This window comes from Curcuma longa, chromosome 21 (genome assembly GCF_044706935.1).
Source record: "Curcuma longa cultivar G26 ecotype Majalengka, Jawa Barat chromosome 21, ITB_CL_G26_1.1, whole genome shotgun sequence".
Lineage (NCBI taxonomy): Eukaryota > Viridiplantae > Streptophyta > Magnoliopsida > Zingiberales > Zingiberaceae > Curcuma > Curcuma longa.
Genome location: NC_133881.1, coordinates 11,505,462 through 11,526,594, shown reverse-complemented (window position 1 = coordinate 11,526,594; position 21,133 = coordinate 11,505,462). Strand labels below are relative to the sequence as shown.

At 36.4% G+C, this 21,133-nt stretch overlaps 1 protein-coding gene across 1 annotated transcript; it reads left to right on the top strand.

Moving 5' to 3' along the window:
* The first annotated feature begins 4,751 nt into the window (after positions 1-4,751).
* Positions 4,752-21,133, top strand: LOC141814613 (GEM-like protein 1). Its single transcript, XM_074702552.1, has 4 exons — positions 4,752-5,130; positions 5,222-5,323; positions 5,936-6,207; positions 20,671-21,133. Exons 1-4 carry the CDS (start codon positions 4,845-4,847, stop codon positions 20,878-20,880), a joined length of 870 nt encoding a protein of 289 aa, XP_074558653.1. The 5' UTR covers positions 4,752-4,844; the 3' UTR covers positions 20,881-21,133.

Sequence of the window (21,133 nt, the reverse complement as noted above, 5' to 3'; positions counted from 1 at the left end):
TCATTTTAAAATTCCAAAAATCCCATTTTCATAGAAAACCCCAAAAACATGACACCCTAAGCTCAAGTTAAGCAATTTTCTACTAGCCCTTGGAAAAACACGACTCGAGACCCCTATACTTCATTTATTTGAATTTATTATGGGTTTTCGATAAATTTATAAATTTTAATTCGCAACCCTACTCGTGACACATTACATAGCAAATCTAGGGTTGCCACCTCTCCCGATTGCTCTGTTTCTCCCAATCGCGGGCGGCGGTGGCCGGATAGCGGTGGTTGATGGCAGAACTCACACACCTCCTCTCTTGAGCGGTGGTGGCTGACCGAGAAGATCGCCGCCGGATTGTGGGTTTACCGTTGGACTCCTCTGGTCTGTCGGATGATTTGTCGCCAGAGTTGCTGCCTACTATAGTCGGAGTTGCTGTCGGAATTACCACTAGAGAAAGTTGTTTGGATAGATTGTCTGTCCTTGTAAATAGCAGTTGCCGGAGAGGAAAGGACTGCTCCTTTTGTTTTTCTTCTCGGAGCTTGCTTCCACGATCGGAGCTACTGTAGCTCCCGATCGAACCTCACTGTCCTACCGCCGAAGCACTCGTGAAGGGTTGTCGTCGGCCTCCGGTGAATTATTCATCGAGGACAAATGTTGCCAGAAAGGAAACACAGATGAAAGTTCTTGTGAAGAGTTGTCCAGTCGTGGTCAATCAATCCTCGATTGTTCGATGACCACCCACCATCTTCTCGGAAGCTTGCGAAGCTTTAGGATAATGTTCCATCAATGTTGGAATATTCTGACCATTTGCTCTAAATCGGTGATCAAAGATTGACCACCAAAAATTATATCAGAAATACGATTATCGATGATAGTTAGAAAGCCTCGAAAAATGATCATGACAAATGTTATTGCATGTTTTTCAAAATTAGGGTTTTCTCTTATATCGATCGTTGTTGATCGTCGGCTAGTACTGAAGACAGTGATGCTACTCGTGGCTTCGGAAGTCATCTAGACGAGAGCTTGGCATGGATTAGCAGTAGAGACGGAACTTCGATAAGGATTTCTCAATTGATGCCAACCTCACTAAATGTTATCTACTAGGTACGCGTAGAATAATTTATTATTCTATAAAATTTTAAATTTTCAACTATGCCATGTATCTGTTATATCATGTATTTGTTTGTGTGTGTCGTAATAATTAGGTGTAATTATTAGTTTATTTCCACTACGCACATTTACGAAACATGTAAACACGCGCAATGCACCGGGACGATCCCAACAAAGTAGACTCACTTAACCAAATGATTTCAATATCTCATATTGATTTATTTGAGTATGACCATGTATTTTAGTAATCCTACTTAATCAAGGATCCACAGATATCACTTCTGTTATATGGAAGAGATAGATCCTATCTACATCACTCACATCCCTTCACATAATTTATTGCATACCGAGTGATCGACTTTATAGTTCACCTTGTTATAGGTGATGTTTGTAGACGAAAGTACACAACTCCTTAATATAGAGAACCATAACGACTTCAGGTCTAAGGACTAGTTATACTAATAGTTACTATGAGAATATTTATGACACTCATATAACGATCCATGAAATATTTTCATGGTGGGTCAATTCAGTACATATCTATAATATATACTTATGTGTCAACTTGATATCTCATATCCATGAATTGTGAGATTAAGTTATCAGTTGACCTACATGCTAGTTTTAATATATTAATATTGCTCTTGTATATTAAAGATTTACTAAGAATAGTTAAGAGTAGTGTTCTATATATATGTCTACAGTCTCCTACTATCAATTCAACCAATTGATATGTTGTAGACTAGAACCTACTATCTTATGACATTATTATACTTATTCATCTGACACAGATCTGAAGTAAATATAATAACTATAAACTTTCTCTTTTATTCATGAAATATGATACAAAAGTTTTATTGTCAATCATCTCATAATTGACTTTAGGACTAATACTAACAGATTCTTCTTAGAATTATGAGTTTAGATCATGATTTGATGCTGCAATTTAGCATAAAATATTTTCAAATATGATTAGGACTCTTTTGAATCATTAGGAGGACCAATTGAAAATTGACATGTACATATCACATTTCATGTAATTTCTAAGCTACACATCCACATTTTGATATATGTCATAATGACATTGGTATTGTGATCATTGTAGGCTTGTTGTAGTCATATTCTAGTAACTATGACCTTGTTAGTTCTATATCAATGGAGTTAATGGACCAAATTATTTTCAGAGATATTTTATATCTATAAAGTTTGGCATTATGTATTGATGTCAACTAAGGTTTAATTGTATGTCGTATACAAATAAAATATAGCCTAAGTGGGAGATTGTTAGATTTTATCTTTTTTTGGTGGGCTTAAATGTTATTTGTGACATACGAATATGTATCATTAAGAGAACCAAACCCGTTAAGTGATCTAACTTATGTCTATTAAGGGTTTGAGTTATTAAATGTAAGGTTCATATGTAGAGCCCTGTTAACCTATATCGTTATCATTAATAGGCGGATAGCATATGTGCTCCATATATATAAGGCATGATTCCCATTAGATTAGACATTCTGATAAATCTCTTTGCTCCCTATCGACGAAGAGATTACGATGCTATCAGCCTAACTCCTCCGGAAGATCAACCCCCTTGCTCTACCTCTTTTTCCGTAGGATTTCTGAATTCATGGACGACACATAGAGATGATGACTTTCCGTTGCAATCAGATTCATTGTCTCCCTTTGCATTTAATTTCTGTGATAGATATTGACGTAACTAGATCCTTGTTATTTCATTTTCCTTTATACGAGTTCATTCATGTTCTATAATTAATGTGGTTTAAGAAAACTTAATTCCCAATAGGGTTCGAGTATGACAAAGCAAGGGACGAATCAGTTGTGGAAAAGCCATGAGATGAATAGGCATGTCAGTTATCTTAACAACAGTAATGAGTATTGGTGGGAAAGGTGCATCAGTTACAAACGCAGGAAAGTTATATTGATTACAAACGCTGGAGTTATGCAACCTCTCAGAATTATGCAACCGCCCAGAATGATGACTACAAATAAAGGGGAAGGACGCAACCATTCCAAAGAGAAGGCTCTTTATTGATTCAACGTTTCTTCTTCTCCTTCTCGATATAAGGTAGTGATTCCAATATAGAATGTATATACAATATACTATGACACTACAATTCTCCTGCTATTCTCCATTCTTCTCTTCAAGTCTAATTTAAGCATCAGAGGGGCCACACCAAGGTGCGTTTTGGCTCCTTTCTGATCTTGTGTTGGTCTCTTTTGGCAAGGTAGAGATAAGTCAGTTGGTTCATTGGGATTCCGTCTGCTCAACGCCAACTTACCAGACGTAGATCCGATCTATTAGAGGCCGACTCATTTGAAGAGATGGATCCATAGCAACTGATTCGACAAAAGTCAACAAGGACCATCAAACGGGAGTTCGGCTTATTCCTTAATATATGACCGAATCAATATTATTTATTGAGCCTTTATTATATTCACATCGATTCTTTATTTGTTTGTTTTTTTATTCAGAAATTATTGACATACATTTATCCAGTTGAGTTTGATATGAGTTCGATGCCTAATACTGGGATTCAAATTTAGCCTGTTCAATTTCAATATTGCATACATAATTTTCAAAGTTATCCTCGTGTTGGGCTCTCCTCGGCCATCAACCACCGTCCTCTATATTCTCACACACAGTCTTAGTCTGGTAGCTTCTGCTTCTGCATGCTTTGTAATTATATCGATAAAGAGTGTTTTATGGTAAGATCCATTTTTCTGAAACGAATCAAACTGAATTAATTAAAATTAAATTAAATTAAATTTTTTAAAATTAATCGTGATCAAATTTTTAAATAAAAATCAAATAAACGGAACTGATAAAATAACCGATTAATTCAATTTTTGATCAAATTAATTAAAATAATTAAAATTTTTAAATATTATAAAAATTTTATCAATTAGTTAAATATTTATAAGTTTACTAATTTAAAATTTTAAAAATTATTTTTTTTTATTTTGATTAATTTAGTTTATTTGATTTATTCAGTTTAATCAAATAAGAAATTTTAAAATCGAAACTGAACCGAATTAATCAAAATTTTTTTAAAAATAATTAAAATTTTAAAATAATCGAATCAAAATTTTAAATTTGATTATTTTAATCGATTTATTTGATTTAATTAAATTTTTGTACACCTCAATTAGGATTTAAGCATTATTCAAGCGTACTTTTAATTTTAAATATCGGACCAATCGATAAAAAGGCAAAAATTGAGCCTCATGCGGCTATAATTTGTTGCTACTTTGGACGGATGAGTCAAACCGGAGTTGACTGTTACTTCAAAATTTACCAACGTATCGTCAATATATCGAGCGATGTTTATTCGTAACGGCCGAAATTTCAAAATATCTTTTGTTTTTTTTTACGCGTACGCTTAGGCGCGCCTTCCATGCAGCGGCGCTTGAGCAATGCTACGCGAAAAGGGATTCGTTTCCTTTGGATGGATGAAATTTAATCTCAGCCATGAAATATCTTGCGATTATGATTAATTTCAACAAATCCAACGGTGGAAAAGCACCTTTCACGTGATTTGAGAGTGACGTAGGCAGCATTTTGTTTTTTTCCGGATTATTGTGCCGTTATTTAGGTATGTCGGAATCATTAATCAGGTCCATGTGCTCGAGAACGCAGTCTGGGGTGGTCTCGGAGTTTCGAAGACCTCCGCCGCAAGGAAGGGAGCGAACTGCCGAGGCCCAAGCTACATCCCTGCTCCGTCGACATGGATTCGACCGTCACACACGCCGCCAAGCCCGTGTCTGACGGATCTCATGCTCCGGAAGCTGCCTCGCAGGCGAATCTCCAGTCCGAGGACGCCGCTCCGCCGCCACAGGCGGCTCTTCCGAATTCCGAAGATCTTCGTACTCTGCAGCAGCCCAATCCTGACTCTCATCCTACTGATCTGCCAAAGGAGGCGCTGCATGCCCCCGCCTCCGCTGATGCAGCACCGCCTGAGTCGAACCCTTACATCGCTCGCTCACCCGCGGCTAGCTCTTCCTCAACGAAAAGTATTAGCTTTTCCCCCATCTTAAATTTCTTTGGGAACGAGGGTTTCTTCTTTTAAGTTAGCTTCTGATTGCGAGGTTTTCGAATGGTTAGGTACCGCGGAGACTGTGAAGAGCGTGCTTAAGAGATGGGGGAAAAAACTCGGGGAGTCGGCGAAGAAAGCTGAGGACTTGTCTAAAAATACATGGCAGCATCGTGAGCAATGCTTTACCTGAGTTTATACCTCGTTCATATTAGCTCTGCAAATATCCAATGGAGTTCTGTTATAGTGACTCTATTTTTTTTCCAATCACATTATATTTTGATTAAGACTAGGTTTTGTGATCATAGAACAACAGCAGAGCAGAAACATGGTTTCTTCTTCTTCCTTTTTTTTTGGGCAATATCGTTTTTTTTGTAGTAATAGGGAGTTTCAAAACCAAGAATGATTTTTACCTTCCTATTGCTTCTCCTATGTCTAGTACAAGTTAGGGATTTATTCGATCTTTGGTTTATGAAAGTTTATTACTTGTGTTGATACTAAACTCATGGTACGGGTTGAAGTTAGTAAGTGAAATTAATGAAGTGGGTAATGAATACAGACTAATTATTCAACTTTTGTATCTGATGATGAATTTAATTGTATCCTGCAAATTATTGGTTTTGCTGTTGTTAATATAACTGAATTACTTTATTTTTACTTACTATATTCTGCTCAATTTTTCTTTATTCTTTGCCTCAACGTTTCCTTCTCTTATGAATTCTTGATATTGCAATTTTGCATTTTTCTTATTCTGAATTTCACTTCTAATAATCTCTCTACTCCAGTGAACACAGGACCAAGTTTTGTTGAAGCTACCATGGGAAGAATTGCTCAAGGAACAAAAGTGATTGCCGAAGGTGGCTACGATAAGATATTTCGACAAACTTTTGATACCCTTCCTGAAGAACAGCTAAAAAAATCCTATGCCTGTTATTTATCAACATCTGCTGGTCCTGTCATGGGAGTTCTATACCTCTCTACTGCAAAACTTGCATTTTGTAGTGACAATCCTCTTTCCTATAAGGTTGAAGACAAAACTGAATGGAGTTATTATAAGGTACTTATGTTGAAGTTCTCTAGCATGTCAATTTAATGTTTCCCGAGCAACAACAAAAAAAGTTTTTTTTCTGCTAACTCAACTTTCTTCTGTGGAGAAGGATATGTCTATCGAGTGTAATTCATGCTATATAGAATTATGAAATACTACCTTCATACATAAATTTCCTCCCAAATATATTTAACTGTCTAGAAAGCAGCAGTTTAGAGGCTCAAAATATTCAAGTATATTAGCAAAATGCTTCATTCATTAAATTTAGCAGATAGGATTAAGCATTCAAAAGTAAATTCTTAGTTTGAGGAGTTATGTTTTGCGAAGCCCATCATCATATTGTATCAGGCATGGTCACCACTAGAGGAGCATACATATGGAGTGGCACAAAACACTGTCATATGCAATGATTATAAACAACTATCCTTTGCTAAACAATGCACGACTGTTTTTTATCACCATTTACAGAACAACTGAAAAGTGCTTTTTGTTTGCTAAGATGTTCAACTCAATATAGAGTTACAATTGCGAGACAAGATCTAGGAAGCCAACCCCAAATAGTTGGAAATCATATCTTGGCTTGGTTGTGGTTACATGATGGCAAGACCATTGTTTATAATTGTAGGTGATTAGTCTCTATAATAAATGTTGAAATTGCCTTAAACCATTTGCAGACAAAATGTTATATAGGTAACTTTGTGTGCTATTACCAGCATGAGTGTGTTGCTACACTCAGGCACTGGTACACAGTTAAAGAGAAAGTATGAGTTTATTTCTCTGTCACTACATCTAATTAGATGTAAAAACTGAGTCCTAGAAAATTTCACATTATATATGTAGAAAACTAGTAATGGTGTTTGCAACATTTTTTAATATATGTGCATTTAGAATATTTTATTCTTCCAAACATATCATGAAGTTGATTGCCACAATATTATCTGGATAATGCATGCACATGAAGTCAAGTAACTCATCTGTACAGCCTAGATTAACTTTTTGTGTTTTTCAGGGTTAAATTATTTATATCCTATCAAAAATTTTATGAGGAGATAAATAATAGCAAATTTTACATTCTAACTTCTGCCAAAATCTATACTGAAAATTTTGTTTCCGCAAATGGAATTAGGACAGTATATTTCACTATATGCCTGCATCTAAAGTTCATAAGTATTTGTTTGTGCTCTTGATGAAATGTGGGTTTTAATGATAAGTGGACAATACAGTTTTTTTTCATTACATATTCTCCTTTCTGACTCTTTGGCTTTCATATGCATCCTCTACACCTGTCAACATCTGCACTTCCAGTCTAAACTTGAAATTCTTAATTTGATAGCATGTAAAAGTTTGCAAAAACACACCATGTTGGACACAGATGGACACCCGTACTGGATACTCTTACTATGATCCAAGTAATAAATTTTCACAATACAAATAGACTCAGCTAATTAAGCAATAGATGTTTTGTTTCACCAGAGTGAAAATTAGTTGCTTCTACTTAATATGTACTTGGTTTTTATGTATAGCTTAGGTGAAAAGAGAAAAGAACTCACACAAATTGGGGCAAACATATCGCTGGCATAGCATGTACACTAGCTTAGGGATGACCTTAAGAAATTCATACAACATAAAACACATGAATTAAACAACCCATATTAATTGACCTACAATCCCATTAAAGAAAATTTATATGCTGACTTAAGCAATCAATAGAGTCTGGTGCATGGCTCTTGTTTGTTTATCTGGCTAAAATAAGTTTAATCAAATGACATCACTTTGCTTTATGATCTAGATATTTGTTTAACTCCTATAATCCTGTGTAACATTCTCTCATATCATAAGCTTATACGGTTGCTTTATTTGGCTAAAATAAGTTTAATCAAATGACATCACTTTGCTTTATGATCTGGAGATTTGTTTAACTCCTATAATCCTTATGCGACCATTAATGAATGTAACATTCTCTCATTCCATAAGCTTATATGGTTGCTTCTCCAAATAATTTATTATGTTGATTGTAGTTGTACAATTATTAATTAAATACTAATTATGATCTTAATCAAACTAATAAATTCATAGAACTATAGAAGTACAATTACCATATGATGATTAGGAAGATACAACTACTATTTATGTTTCTAATATTTATTTGATTCATTTCATTATTTCTATATATTTTGATTAAAGTAAACATAACCAAGAATGTTCATCTTCTTCTTGTCCACTTTTTTTGCCTAAATATTTCAAGTTGTTGTGAACTAACAAATTAGCTTGATTTAGCCAACCCAATTGAGGACAAGTAATATAAATGCTGTCAATATTGCATATAACAAAATGGGTCCCTAAATTCTTCTAAACTAGACATCTCATGTACATCTCTATATATCTGAAGAAAATCGTCAACATAATGATCAATAAATTCTCAAAGAATAATGTAGAATGAATTCCAAGTGGTCATATGTGTCTACATGCATATAAAATATTTCACATCACGTATCCCAAATATGCCTATGTAATCTCTGAAAAATCTGCCGAGAGAAAGAGAAAGAACTTGAAGAATTCTACCGAAAGGAAAAAAAGAACTAGAATGAAGAATTTTTCAATTCTTAATATTAAATCTGTACATGAGGATCATAGCTTATTTATACACTTCTTCCATACTTATTTATAGAATGAAATACAATCAAATCTAATCCAAATGAAAGCAAATCAAATCTATCGATATTTACAATATATTCTACACTCCCTCTCAAGTTGGGTTGTACATATTGTACATACCCAACTTGTCACATAGTTCTTCGAAGTTGATTCTTAGGAGAGCCTTTGTAAGTATATCTGCTTTTGTAAGTATGTCTGTGATTTGATGTCATGAAGGAATATACGAGAGTTCCACAGATCCTTTCGTCACGTTTTCTGATATGAAATGTTTGTCAATTTCTATGTGTTTCGTTTTGTTATGGTGAATAGGATTCTTTGTAATACTGATGGTTGCTAAATTGTCACATTGTAGATTGATAGCTTTATTTGTGATTATTCTGAGTTCTTTTAGGATTCTATGAATTCATATATCTTCACAACTTCCAAATGCAAGAGCTCTAAATTCCGCTTCAGCATTGCTTCTTGCAATCACAAACTGCTTCTTGCTTCTCCATGTTACCAGATTACCCTAGACATACATATAGTAGCCCGAGGTTGATTGTCTATCTGTAATATCCCCAACCCAGTCTGCATCTGAGTACGCATGTATACATCGATCTTTGTTCTTTCAAATTAGTAACCCTTTGCCTTGGGTACTCTTGAGATATCTCAAGATTTTGTACATAACGTTCATGTGCTTCTTCTATAAAATTATTCATAAATTGACTTACCACACTGATGAGAAACTTGATATCGGGTCGTGTGTGGGATAGATAGATGAGGCGTCTTACAAGTCATTGATATCTCCCCTTGTCTACTAGTGTATAGTCCTTTTCAGAGTCAATTTTATTGGAAGCATCCATCGGAGTATCCACAGGCTTGCACCTAACCATGCCTGTTTCTTTTAGTAGGTTTAGCGTGTATTTCTGCTGTGATAAGAATATTCCGCGTTTAGATCAAGCCAATTCCATGTCAAGGATGAATTTTGGATTCTCAAGATCTTTTATATCAAATTCCTAAGGAGCCCTTTTAGATTTGTGATTTTTTTCTCATTATCACCAGTGATGATAATATCGTCGACATACACAATAAGAATGGTGATATGCTTTTCATGAGAGATTTTCACAAATAAGGTGTGATCTGCTTGATACTGAGTGTATCTATGCTTTGTCACAGAAGTAGCAAGCTTGTCGAACCATGCCCTTGGAGATTGTTTAAGACCATATAATGACTTGTGAAGCTTGACATACCTTGTTGTAATGGGTGCCAAGGTGGGTGGAATTTCCATGTAGATTTCTTCTTCCAAGTCGCATTTAGAAAGATATTTTTGGCGTCCAGGTGGTCTAAATGTCAGTCCTTGTTAGCAGCCAAAGAGAATAAGATTCTAATAGTGTTGAGCTTGGCCACTGGAGCAAATATTTCTTGGTAATCAATGTTATAGGATTGTGAGAATCCCTTGGCTACAAGATGTGCCTTTAGTCTTTCAACTGTACTATTAGCTTTGTGTTTGATTTTAAAAATCCATTTGCACCCAATTGCTTTCACCAGTGATAATGATATCATTGGCATAGACAATAAGAATGGTGATCTGTCTTTCAAGAGAGATTTTCACAAATAAGGTGTAATCTGCTTGACATTGAGTGTACCCATGCTTTGTCACAGAAGTAGCATGTTTGTCAAACTATGTCCTTGGAGATTGCTTAAGACCATATAATGACTTGTGAAGCTTGCATACCTTGTTGTTATGGGTACCAAGGTCGGGGGAATTTCCATGTAGATTTTTGTCATTTAGAAAGGCATTTTTTGTTGTGTAAATGTTAGTCGTTGTAGTGTTGAGCTTGGCCATTGAAGCAAATGTTTCATGGTAATCGATGCCATAGGATTGTGAGAATCCCTTGGCTACAAGATATGCCTTTAGTCTTTCAATTGTACCATTAGCTTTGTGTTTGGCTTTAAAAATCCATTTACACCCAATTGCTTTCACCGGTGATAATGATATCATCGACATAGACAATAAGAATGGTGATCTGCCTTTGAGGAGAGATTTTCACAAATAAGGTGTGATTTGCTTGACACTGAGTGTATCCATGTTTTGTCACAGAAGTAGCAAGCTTGTCGTACCATGCCCTTGGAGATTGCTAAAACCATATAATGACTTGTGAAGCTTGCATACCTTGTTGTTATGGGTGCCAAGGTGGGAGGAATTTTCATGTAGATTTCTTCTTCCAAGTCGCCATTTAGAAAGGCATTTTTGATGTCCAGTTGGTGTAAATGTCATGCCTTGTTAGTAGCCAGAGAGAATAAGATTCTGATAGTGTTGAGCTTGGTCACCAGAGCAAATGTTTCTTGGTAATCAATGTCATATGATTGTGAGAATCCCTTAGGTACAAGACATGCCTAGTCTTCAACTGTACCATTAGCTTTGTGTTTGGCTTTAAAAATTCATTTGTACCCAATTGCTTTCTTTCCCTATGGCAGTACACAAACAGACTGTGTAACATTCTTTTGTAGGGTTTTTACTTCCTCACCGACAACTTTTCTCCATTTAGGGTGTTTGAGAGTTTCATTAGTCATAGTTCAATCAGGAACAACAGTGGATCCTATTACTGGTGAAGAAAAGAAAGGAAAGGAAAGGCTGGTTTTTAATTATAAGACCTTAAATGACAACACTCATAAAGACCAATATTCACTGCCTGGGATTAATCTTATCCTAAAGAAGATCGGAAACAGTAAGATATTCTCTAAATTTGACTTGCGGTCTGGATTTCACCAGGTCATGATGCATCCGGATTCTGTTCCCTGGACAGCTTTTCTTGTCCCACAAGGGTTATTTGAATGGCTAGTCATGCCATTTGGTTTGAAGAATGCTCCCGCGGTTTTCCAAAGAAAGATGGATAATTGTTTCCAAGGATGTCAGGACTTTCTAGTTGTATATATTGATGATATTCTGGTATTCTCACCTAATGAAGAATTGCATTGTCAGCATTTAGAAAGAATGTTGGATATCTGCCAAAGGGAAGGATTGGTTCTTTCACCCACAAAAATGAAGTTGGCTCAAATAGAAATGGAATTCTTGGGAGTAATCATTGGAAACAGAAGAATCAAGTTGCAGCCCCATATTATCAAAAAAATTATTGACTTTGATGAAGAAACCCTAACCACTTTAAAAGGATTAAGGTCCTTTTTGGGTATTCTAAACTATGCTCGGTCTCATATTCCTAACTTGAGCAGATTATTGGGGCCCTTATATTCTAAGACTTCACCGCATGGAGATAGAAGGTTTAAACCTTTTGATTGGGAGATTATTAAAAAGATCAAGGTTCTGGTTAAAGATTTACCAGACCTAGAGCTTCCCCCTGAAAACTCTTATATAATAATCGAGACGGATGGCTGTATGGAGGGATGAGGTGGAGTATGCAAATGGAAGAAGTCAAAATTTGACTTAAAAGGCACGGAGAAAATCTGTGCTTATGCAAGCGGTAAATTTCCTGTTCTTAAATCTACTATTGATGCGGAAATTTATGCCTGCATGGAAGCCTTAACATCCATGAAAATCCATTACTTAGACCAGAAAGAAATAACTCTAAGAACTGATTGTTATGCTATAATAAAGTTCTTTAACAAAACAGTCAGTAATAAACCATCTCGTGTGAGGTGGATTTCTTTTGTGGACTATATTACAGGAATAGGTGTGGAAATAAAATTTGAACACATCGAAGGCACCAATAATGCATTAGTTGATGCGCTGTCACGGCTAGTGCACCATGTGATAATTAAAGACGGTGTGATGGAGAAAAGCATGATGGATAAGGAATATCAGCTACTGCAGCAAGTGGAGGACTCAATGGTTGAAGTTCAAGATGCTCCCGTGATGGTAAAGAAAGCTTTGGGAAGGACGATTCTCGCACTATACGCATCCCTGACAACTCTGTAGATAATGCATGACAACTCTGTGAATAATGTACGAAAAAGAACTGAGCCCCGGGGAGACGTTCTTTTTCATAAGTGGTATTGTAAAACTAGGTTCGGCTAATGGTTTTGGCCGGCCAGGCTTTAATAATTGAGGGTAGTGGACAAATGCATGATAGGAAAGGAAGATGCGATGGGGCCCTTTGTGTACCCGGTCTTGCTTATCCTCATCACCATACTGTCCTATAAAAAGCCCTAGCGTGCTCTTAGCAGAACACACAGAAAAACTCTGGAGTTCTACTAAGAATTGTAAAAGAGCTTGAGTGTGACTAAGAGTGTCTGTAAGAAAGTTTGTAAGTTGCTTTTCTTGAGTTCAAGTGCTTTGATCGCCTATACTCAAGCGATCCTTTCATCGTTTTATCTTGGTATCAGAGCGTGATTCTTGCAACTATGATGTTTTTTGGCTAAGTTCTTATAAGGTATTCAGGTGAAGCAGTCCAAAAGGTATGAATGCATCTTAGATCATGATATGAAGTTTATTAATAAATGAATTATTTTAGCGTCTGAACCCTATATGGAGCTGTGAAAGACTTTAGTAAGGTCAAAAGGCAGGAGGCCGAAGAGGATCTGAAACTTGATTTCATGGTGAGCTTGAAGGGTAAGGAACTAAACTTAATTCATTTAGTAATAAATCATGTCGGAAAGATTTGAAAAATCTGTTAAAGATTGGTATCATAACTCGAGGACTGTGGATCTAGAATACCTTAATCTTGAAGCAAAAGTTTCCCTTGAAGGCATTTCCAACAATATTGGGGTCATTTATGATAGACTTTTATTACATTCTAAAGTATCAATCTCTGAGTACAAGAGTTTGCTTGAAGTTCTAAAGCAAAATCATTTAGAAACTGCTCAAGCTTTGCAGGAGTCTTTAAAGCAGCAGAGGGAATTGCAACAAGCTGTTCTACAGCTACAGAAGGAAATCCTATTTAGTAAACCTCTTACTGCAGGAGACGTAAGGAATCTGGTGTTAGAAATTTCCCAGCAACCGAAGAGAATAGAAGAACAAGCTACCAAGTTGATTCTTGAAGTTAAAAATCAAATCAGGCGAATTGAGGAGGTAATGAATGAAGTAAAAAGAAAAGTTTCATGAATAACCCTCCCTCCTCTTGCACTGAAGATTACCTTAACGCCTTGGAGGTAACACAAGCAATTAGTTCACCAGCTGTTGGCTTTATAACAGTTGAAAAGGCTACAAGTAGTGATATAAACCGGCAAAACAACAAGATAAAACGATGAAAGGATCGCTTGAGTATAGGCGATCAAAGCACTTGAACTCAAGAAAAGCAACTTACAAACTTTCTTACAGACACTCTTAGTCACACTCAAGCTCTTTTACAATTCTGCTTCAGGATTAAGTTGACTCTCCAGAGTCCTTGTTCCGTTTCTAGCCCCTTGTAGCCTTCTTTGAGCTTCGTAACGTAACCTTGCCATTCTTCGATAGCTCCTTATTTGGTCTTCTTGAGAAGATGTTACTGGTTCAGTGACTTCCGTTCTGCTTCTACCTTCAGTGATGGTTGGTCTACTCCTTGCTGCCATTTAATTTCTCTTTTTCCTCCTTATAAATTTTCAGAGGATCCTTGTAGACGTAAAACGGTTCTTTCTTCTTTGTGATAGATGACAGATTAAGCCCTTCAAGCTGTTTTGCTAAGACTTCCACCTGTTTAGAAGATTCAGAAACAACAGGCTTTGCTAGCAAGAGATCTAGCTTTTTGTTAAGAGTTAACAATAGCTCAATAATTGTATTGTTTTGCCTGTTTATATCACTACTTGTAGCCTTTTCAACTGTTCTAAAGCCAACAGCTGGTGAACTAATTGCTTGTGTTACCTCCAAGGCGTTAAGGTAATCTTCAGTGCAAGAGGAGGGAGGGTTATTCATGAAACTCTTCTTTTTACTTCATTCATTACCTCCTCAATTCGCCTGATTTGATTTTTAACTTCAAGAATCAACTTGGTAGCTTGTTCTTCTATTCTCTTCGGTTGTTGGGAAATTTCTAACACCAGATTCCTTACGTCTCCTGCAGTAAGAGGTTTACTAAATAGGATTTCCTTCTGTAGCTGTAGAACAGCTTGTTGCAATTCCCTCTGCTGCTTTAAAGACTCCTGCAAAGCTTGAGCAGTTTCTAAATGATTTTGCTTTAGAACTTCAAGCAAACTCTTGTACTCAGAGATTGATACTTTAGAATGTAATAAAAGTCTATCATAAATGACCCCAATATTGTTGGAAATGCCTTCAAGGGAAACTTTTGCTTCAAGATTAAGGTATTCTAGATCCACAGTCCTCGAGTTATGATACCAATCTTTAACAGATTTTTCAAATCTTTCCGACATGATTTATTACTAAATGAATTAAGTTTAGTTCCTTACCCTTCAAGCTCACCATGAAATCAAGTTTCAGGTCCTCTTCAGCCTCCTGCCTTTTGACCTTACTAAAGCCTTTCACAGCTCCATATAGGGTTCAGACGCTAAAATAATTCATTTATTAATAAACTTCACATCATGATCTAAGATGCATTCATACCTTTTGGACTGCTTCACCTGAATACCTTATAAGAACTTAGCCAAAAAACATCATAGTTGCAAGAACCACGCTCTGATACCAAGATAAAACGATGAAAGGATCGCTTGAGTATAGGCGATCAAAGCACTTGAACTCAAGAAAAGCAACTTACAAACTTTCTTACATACACTCTTAGTCACACTCAAGCTCTTTTACAATTCTTAGTAGAACTCCAGAGTTTTTCTGTGTGTTCTGCTAAGAGCACGCTAGGGCTTTTTATAGGACAGTATGGTGATGAGGATAAGCAAGACCGGGGTACACAAAGGGCCCCATCGCATCTTCCTTTCCTATCATGCATTTGTCCACTACCCTCAATTATTAAAGCCTGGCCGGCCAAAACCATTAGCCGAACCTAGTTTTACAATACCACTTATGAAAAAGAACGGCTCCCCGGGGCTCAGTTCTTTTTCGTACATTATTCACAGAGTTGTCATGCATTATCTACAGAGTTGTCAGGGATGCGTATAGTGCGAGAATCGTCCTTCCCAAAGCTTTCTTTACCATCACGGGAGCATCTTGAACTTCAACCATTGAGTCCTCCACTTGCTGCAGTAGCTGATATTCCTTGTCCATCATGCTTTTCTCCATCACACCGTCTTTAATTATCACATGGTGCACTAGCCGTGACAGCGCATCAGCTAATGCATTATTGGTGCCTTCGATGTGTTCAAATTTTATTTCCACACCTGTTCCTGTAATATAGTCCACAAAAGAAATCCACCTCACACGAGATGGTTTATTACTGACTGTTTTGTTAAAGAACTTTATTATAGCATAACAATCAGTTCTTAGAGTTATTTCTTTCTGGTCTAAGTAATGGATTTTCATGGATGTTAAGGCTTCCATGCAGGCATAAATTTCCGCATCAATAGTAGATTTAAGAACAGGAAATTTACCGCTTGCATAAGCACAGATTTTCTCCCGTCCTTTTGAGTCAAATTTTGACTTCTTCCATTTGCATACTCCACCCCATCCCTCCATACAGCCATCCGTCTCGATTATTATATAAGAGTTTTCAGGGGGAAGCTCTAGGTCTGGTAAATCTTTAACCAGAACCTTGATCTTTTTTAATAATCTCCCAATCAGAAGGTTTAAACCTTCTATCTCCATGCGGTGAAGTCTTAGAATATAAGGGCCCCAATAATCTGCTCAAGTTAGGAATATGAGACCGAGTATAGTTTAGAATACCCAAAAAGGACCTTAATCCTTTTAAAGTGGTTAGGGTTTCTTCATCAAAGTCAATAATTTTTTTGATAATATGGGGCTGCAACTTGATTCTTCTGTTTCCAATGATTACTCCCAAGAATTCCATTTCTATTTGAGCCAACTTCATTTTTATGGGTGAAAGAACCAATCCTTCCCTTTGGCAGATATCCAACATTCTTTCTAAATGCTGACAATGCAATTCTTCATTAGGTGAGAATACCAGAATATCATCAATATATACAACTAGAAAGTCCTGACATCCTTGGAAACAATTATCCAATCTTCTTTTTGGAAAACCGCGGGAGCATTCTTCAAACCAAATGGCATGACTAGCCATTCAAATAACCCTTGTGGGACAAGAAAAGCCGTCCAGGGAACAGAATCCGGATGCATCATGACCTGGTGAAATAAGAAACCGCAGGTCAAATTTCAGAGAATATCTTTACTGTTTCCGATCTTCTTTAGGATAAGATTAATCCCAGGCAGTGAATATTGGTCTTTATGAGTGTTGTCATTTAAGGTCTTATAATTAAAAACCAGCCTTTCCTTTCCTTTCTTTTCTTCACCAGTAATAGGATTAGTGTTGAGCTTGGCCACTGAAGCAAATGTTTCATGGTAATCGATGCCATAGGATTGTGAGAATCCCTTGGCTACAAGACATGCCTTTAGTCTTTCAATTGTACCATTAGCTTTGTGTTTGTCTTTAAAAATCCATTTACACCCAATTGCTTTCACCGGTGATAATGATATCATCGACATAGACAATAAGAATGGTGATCTGCCTTTGAGGAGAGATTTTCATAAATAAGGTGTGATCTGCTTGACATTGAGTGTATCCATGTTTTGTCACAGAAGTAGCAAGCTTGTCGTACCATGCCCTTGGAGATTGCTTAAAACCATATAATGACTTGTGAAGCTTGCATACCTTGTTGTTATGGGTGCCAAGGCAGGAGGAATTTCCATATAGATTTCTTCTTCCAAGTCGCCATTTAGAAAGACATTTTTGATGTCCAGTTGGTGTAAATGTCAGTCCTTGTTAGCAGCCAGAGAGAATAAGATTCTGATAGTGTTGAGCTTGCCCATTGGAGCAAATGTTTCTTAGTAATCGATGTCATAGGATTGTGAGAATCCCTTGGCTACAAGAGGTGCCTTTAGTCTTTCAACTGTACCATTAGCATTGTGTTTGGCTTTAAAAAATCATTTGCACCCAATTGCTTTCTTTCCCTTTGGCAGTTCACAAACAGACCGTGTACCATTCTTTTTGTAGGACTTTTACTTCTTCATCAACACACGCTCGATAATTTGATGACAACCCTTTATAAGAAATAAAGTTGGAGATGGGATGCATCATGCATGATTTAACTCCCTTCCTTAAAGCAATTGGAATGTCAAGGTTATCATCCACAGTTGAACTAGATTCATGATTGAGAATCGTACCTAAGTGAATGTCTGTGGAAGTTGGATCTAGTTCTGACTCTTGAATTGGTGTTGAATGTGTCTTTTGTCTTGTGTATACATGAAACTGCTTCACTACGAGAGGAGGAGATGTAGGAAAGGGATGTGGCACAAGGGGATTGGATTGGATAGAGGATGAATGATGTCGGGGTTTGGTCCGGAATAGTGTAATGGATGATGATATTCACTCAGATCCCCCCCCCCCCCCCCCCCCCTCGAATATCAGAACTGGAGTAGTATGGTTGTTGTTCAAAGAATGTGACATCCATAGTGTTATAGGTTTTCTTAGTGATAGGAGAGTAGCATTTGTAACCTTTTTAGAATGGTGAGTAGCTGAGGAAAATGCATCTGGTGGATCTTGGATCAAGTTTACTACAATTGTGATGGTGGATGTGAACAAATGATGTACAACCAAATATTTTTACAGGAATATTTTGAGAGATTACCTTGGTGTGGAGGTATGGTTTGAGGAGAAGTTGAACTGGACTATGGAAATTGAGAACTTGAGAGGGTATTCGATTGATAAGATAAGGTGGTTATGGAGACGGTATCATCCCAAATTTTTTTTGATACATTAGAAGAAAACATGAGTGAGCGAGCGAGCTAGCTCGAGAAGATGTCTGTTTTTACGTTCGGCAATCCCATTTTATCGAGAAGTGTCACAGTAGGAATTGAGGTGGATAATGCCTTTTGAGGATAGAAAAGTGTCAACATTCGAGGCAAAGTATTCCTGGGCATTGTCGGTTTTAAGTGTCTGAATAGATGTTTAAAACTGGATTTGAATGATAGTATAGAACTGTTCAAATATATGACTCACTGCAAATTTATCTTTCATTAGAATCATAGTATGGAGACGGCGAGTATGATCATCAACAAATGAAACGAACCAATGATTTCTTGTAAGATTTTTAATACGGGACGGTCCCCAAACGTCACTATGAATGAGTGAAAAGGGTTTTGATGATTTCTAACTTAAGCTTGGGAAGGACTCATATATGTTTAGCAAGTTGATAGAACTCACACTGAAAGCTTCATTAAGAAATAAGTTTGCAAGATATGTAAAATTTGGAAATAGTGCATAACATGATTTCAGCATACTTATTGTTGGAAGAGGTAGAGTGGTAGCTAGTTAAGTTTTCGCAATGAGGCGAAGTTCCATGAATAATGTAGAGTTCGGAACACGATTCAACATTGCCAATCGTCTTCCTCATTTTTGTATCCTAAAATTCACAGTTTAAAAGAAAATTTAGCAAGACATTTTAAATTATGAGTCAACTTTCCTATAAATAATAAACTCCAGTCCAATGTAGTAACATGAAGAACTATTTTCAAGTATATATTTAGCGTTATCATTACGGAACCAATGCCAACGATTTTTGTGACAGACCCATTTGCAACATGTATAATGGAATTGTCTTGGCATGGAATATAATTATGAATGAGGGATATATTGCCCGTCATATGATCGATGTACTCAAGTCAATAATCCATCATCCAAGAGGCTTGTTTATAGTTAAAGTATTAGGGAAAATACCTTCATTGTGGGTTGAGTAACCAGTGGACTCCAGATGGGCGTTGGTGAGGAAATCATCTTTTCCTTTGCCGCAGATATACATCCTTACGAACTGTGACCATTGGAGATAATTCTGACTGTTGAGTTTGTGGTCAGTGATATATGAGCCTTTGACTTCACCAGGAGCATTAGGGGTTGACATGACTTTTAGTTTTTTGTTGCAGCTAATGGATGAGAACAAGGATGTGATCGTCGAGAGTTTGTTGCACTTTGAAGAAAGAGACGACTAATGGTTTACTGTGCCGGAAATAGCCTCTGTGACAGAATAGATTTAATGGTAGATTAATGCTCTGATACCATGAAGAAATCTGTCGAGAGAAAGAGAAAGAACTTGAAGAATTCTGCCACGAAGAAAAGAAATAATTGGAATGAAGAATTTTCAATTCTTAATATTAAATCTATACATGAGGATCATAGCTTGTTTATACACTTCTTCCCTACTTATTTATGGAATGAAATACAATCAAATCAAATAAATAATCAAATCTAATATCCAAATCCAATCTATCCATATTTACAATACATTCTACAGTCTCATATGGTGTTATTTTTTAACTAGCTCATTTATACCAATCTAATTTATTTGTTCATTCTAATTTAATCTCTAGGGATCAATTTGATGACAAGATGAAAAATGTTAGCTTACATTACTACTGATATGACCTTTCACAGCAAGGTTTAGAAATTGTATATAGGTAGTATGCAGTCAGATCATATAGTTCCATATCTGTCAATTGTTATGTAGTAAACTTTGTATGCATATTCAGTGAGTCTTTACAAAATTTATCAATAATTCTATCCCCTTAATGTGTAATTTAAGTATTCATAGACAACTCATAAACACAGTTTACTAATTCCACATGCGATTTTCATTAATAAAAAATTCCAATAAGATCCAGTTATTACACTTATCAATAGGCAAAACGTATAGAACTTCTTTAATTATTTTCTTTTTGAACTACATTTGTTTCTACAGCGACTATATTTTAGTTTCTTTTTGTAGCTCTTTATAGTTTGCTATTTTGAATTGAATGTCCTAACATGATATTTACAAATTTGCTTCCCGGATCCTGAGCAGGTTGCTATTCCTCTACATCAGCTCAAATCTGTTAATTCATCAACAAGCAAAAAGAAACCTGCAGAAAAGTATATCCAGGTCGTGTCGGTCGACAACCATGAATTTTGGTTCATGGGGTTTATGCACTACGATAGTGCCACAAAGAGTTTACAGGATGCTTTGCATGATGCACAGAACACAGAACCTGTAACGACGGCTTCAACTGTCTAAGTTCATTCAAGAATCTAGAAACCGGGTTGCTCGACGTCCCCAAGGATACCTAATAATTGCCATCGGTGCATCTATCTTTGATCTGGAACATGTGCTCGTCCTGTATCTCAGCGTTCTTTCAAGGCAATTACTTAATCGCTTAGTTACTTTTTGATTCTTCTTCAGGTTTGTCTTATTCCTGTGCAAGGTTCGACAATTGTCAAGTGGCTTCTGTGTTAGACTTGAATGTTCATATCATATATTGCTTTGACTA

Coding starts and splice junctions, on each gene's coding strand:
- LOC141814613 (XM_074702552.1), top strand. CDS start 4,845: ATGGATTCGACCGTCACACACGCCGCCAAGCCCGTGTCTGACGGATCT. Junction 5,131..5,221: donor TAGCTCTTCCTCAACGAAAA/GTATTAGCTTTT, acceptor TCGAATGGTTAG/GTACCGCGGAGACTGTGAAG. Junction 6,208..20,670: donor CTGAATGGAGTTATTATAAG/GTACTTATGTTG, acceptor GATCCTGAGCAG/GTTGCTATTCCTCTACATCA.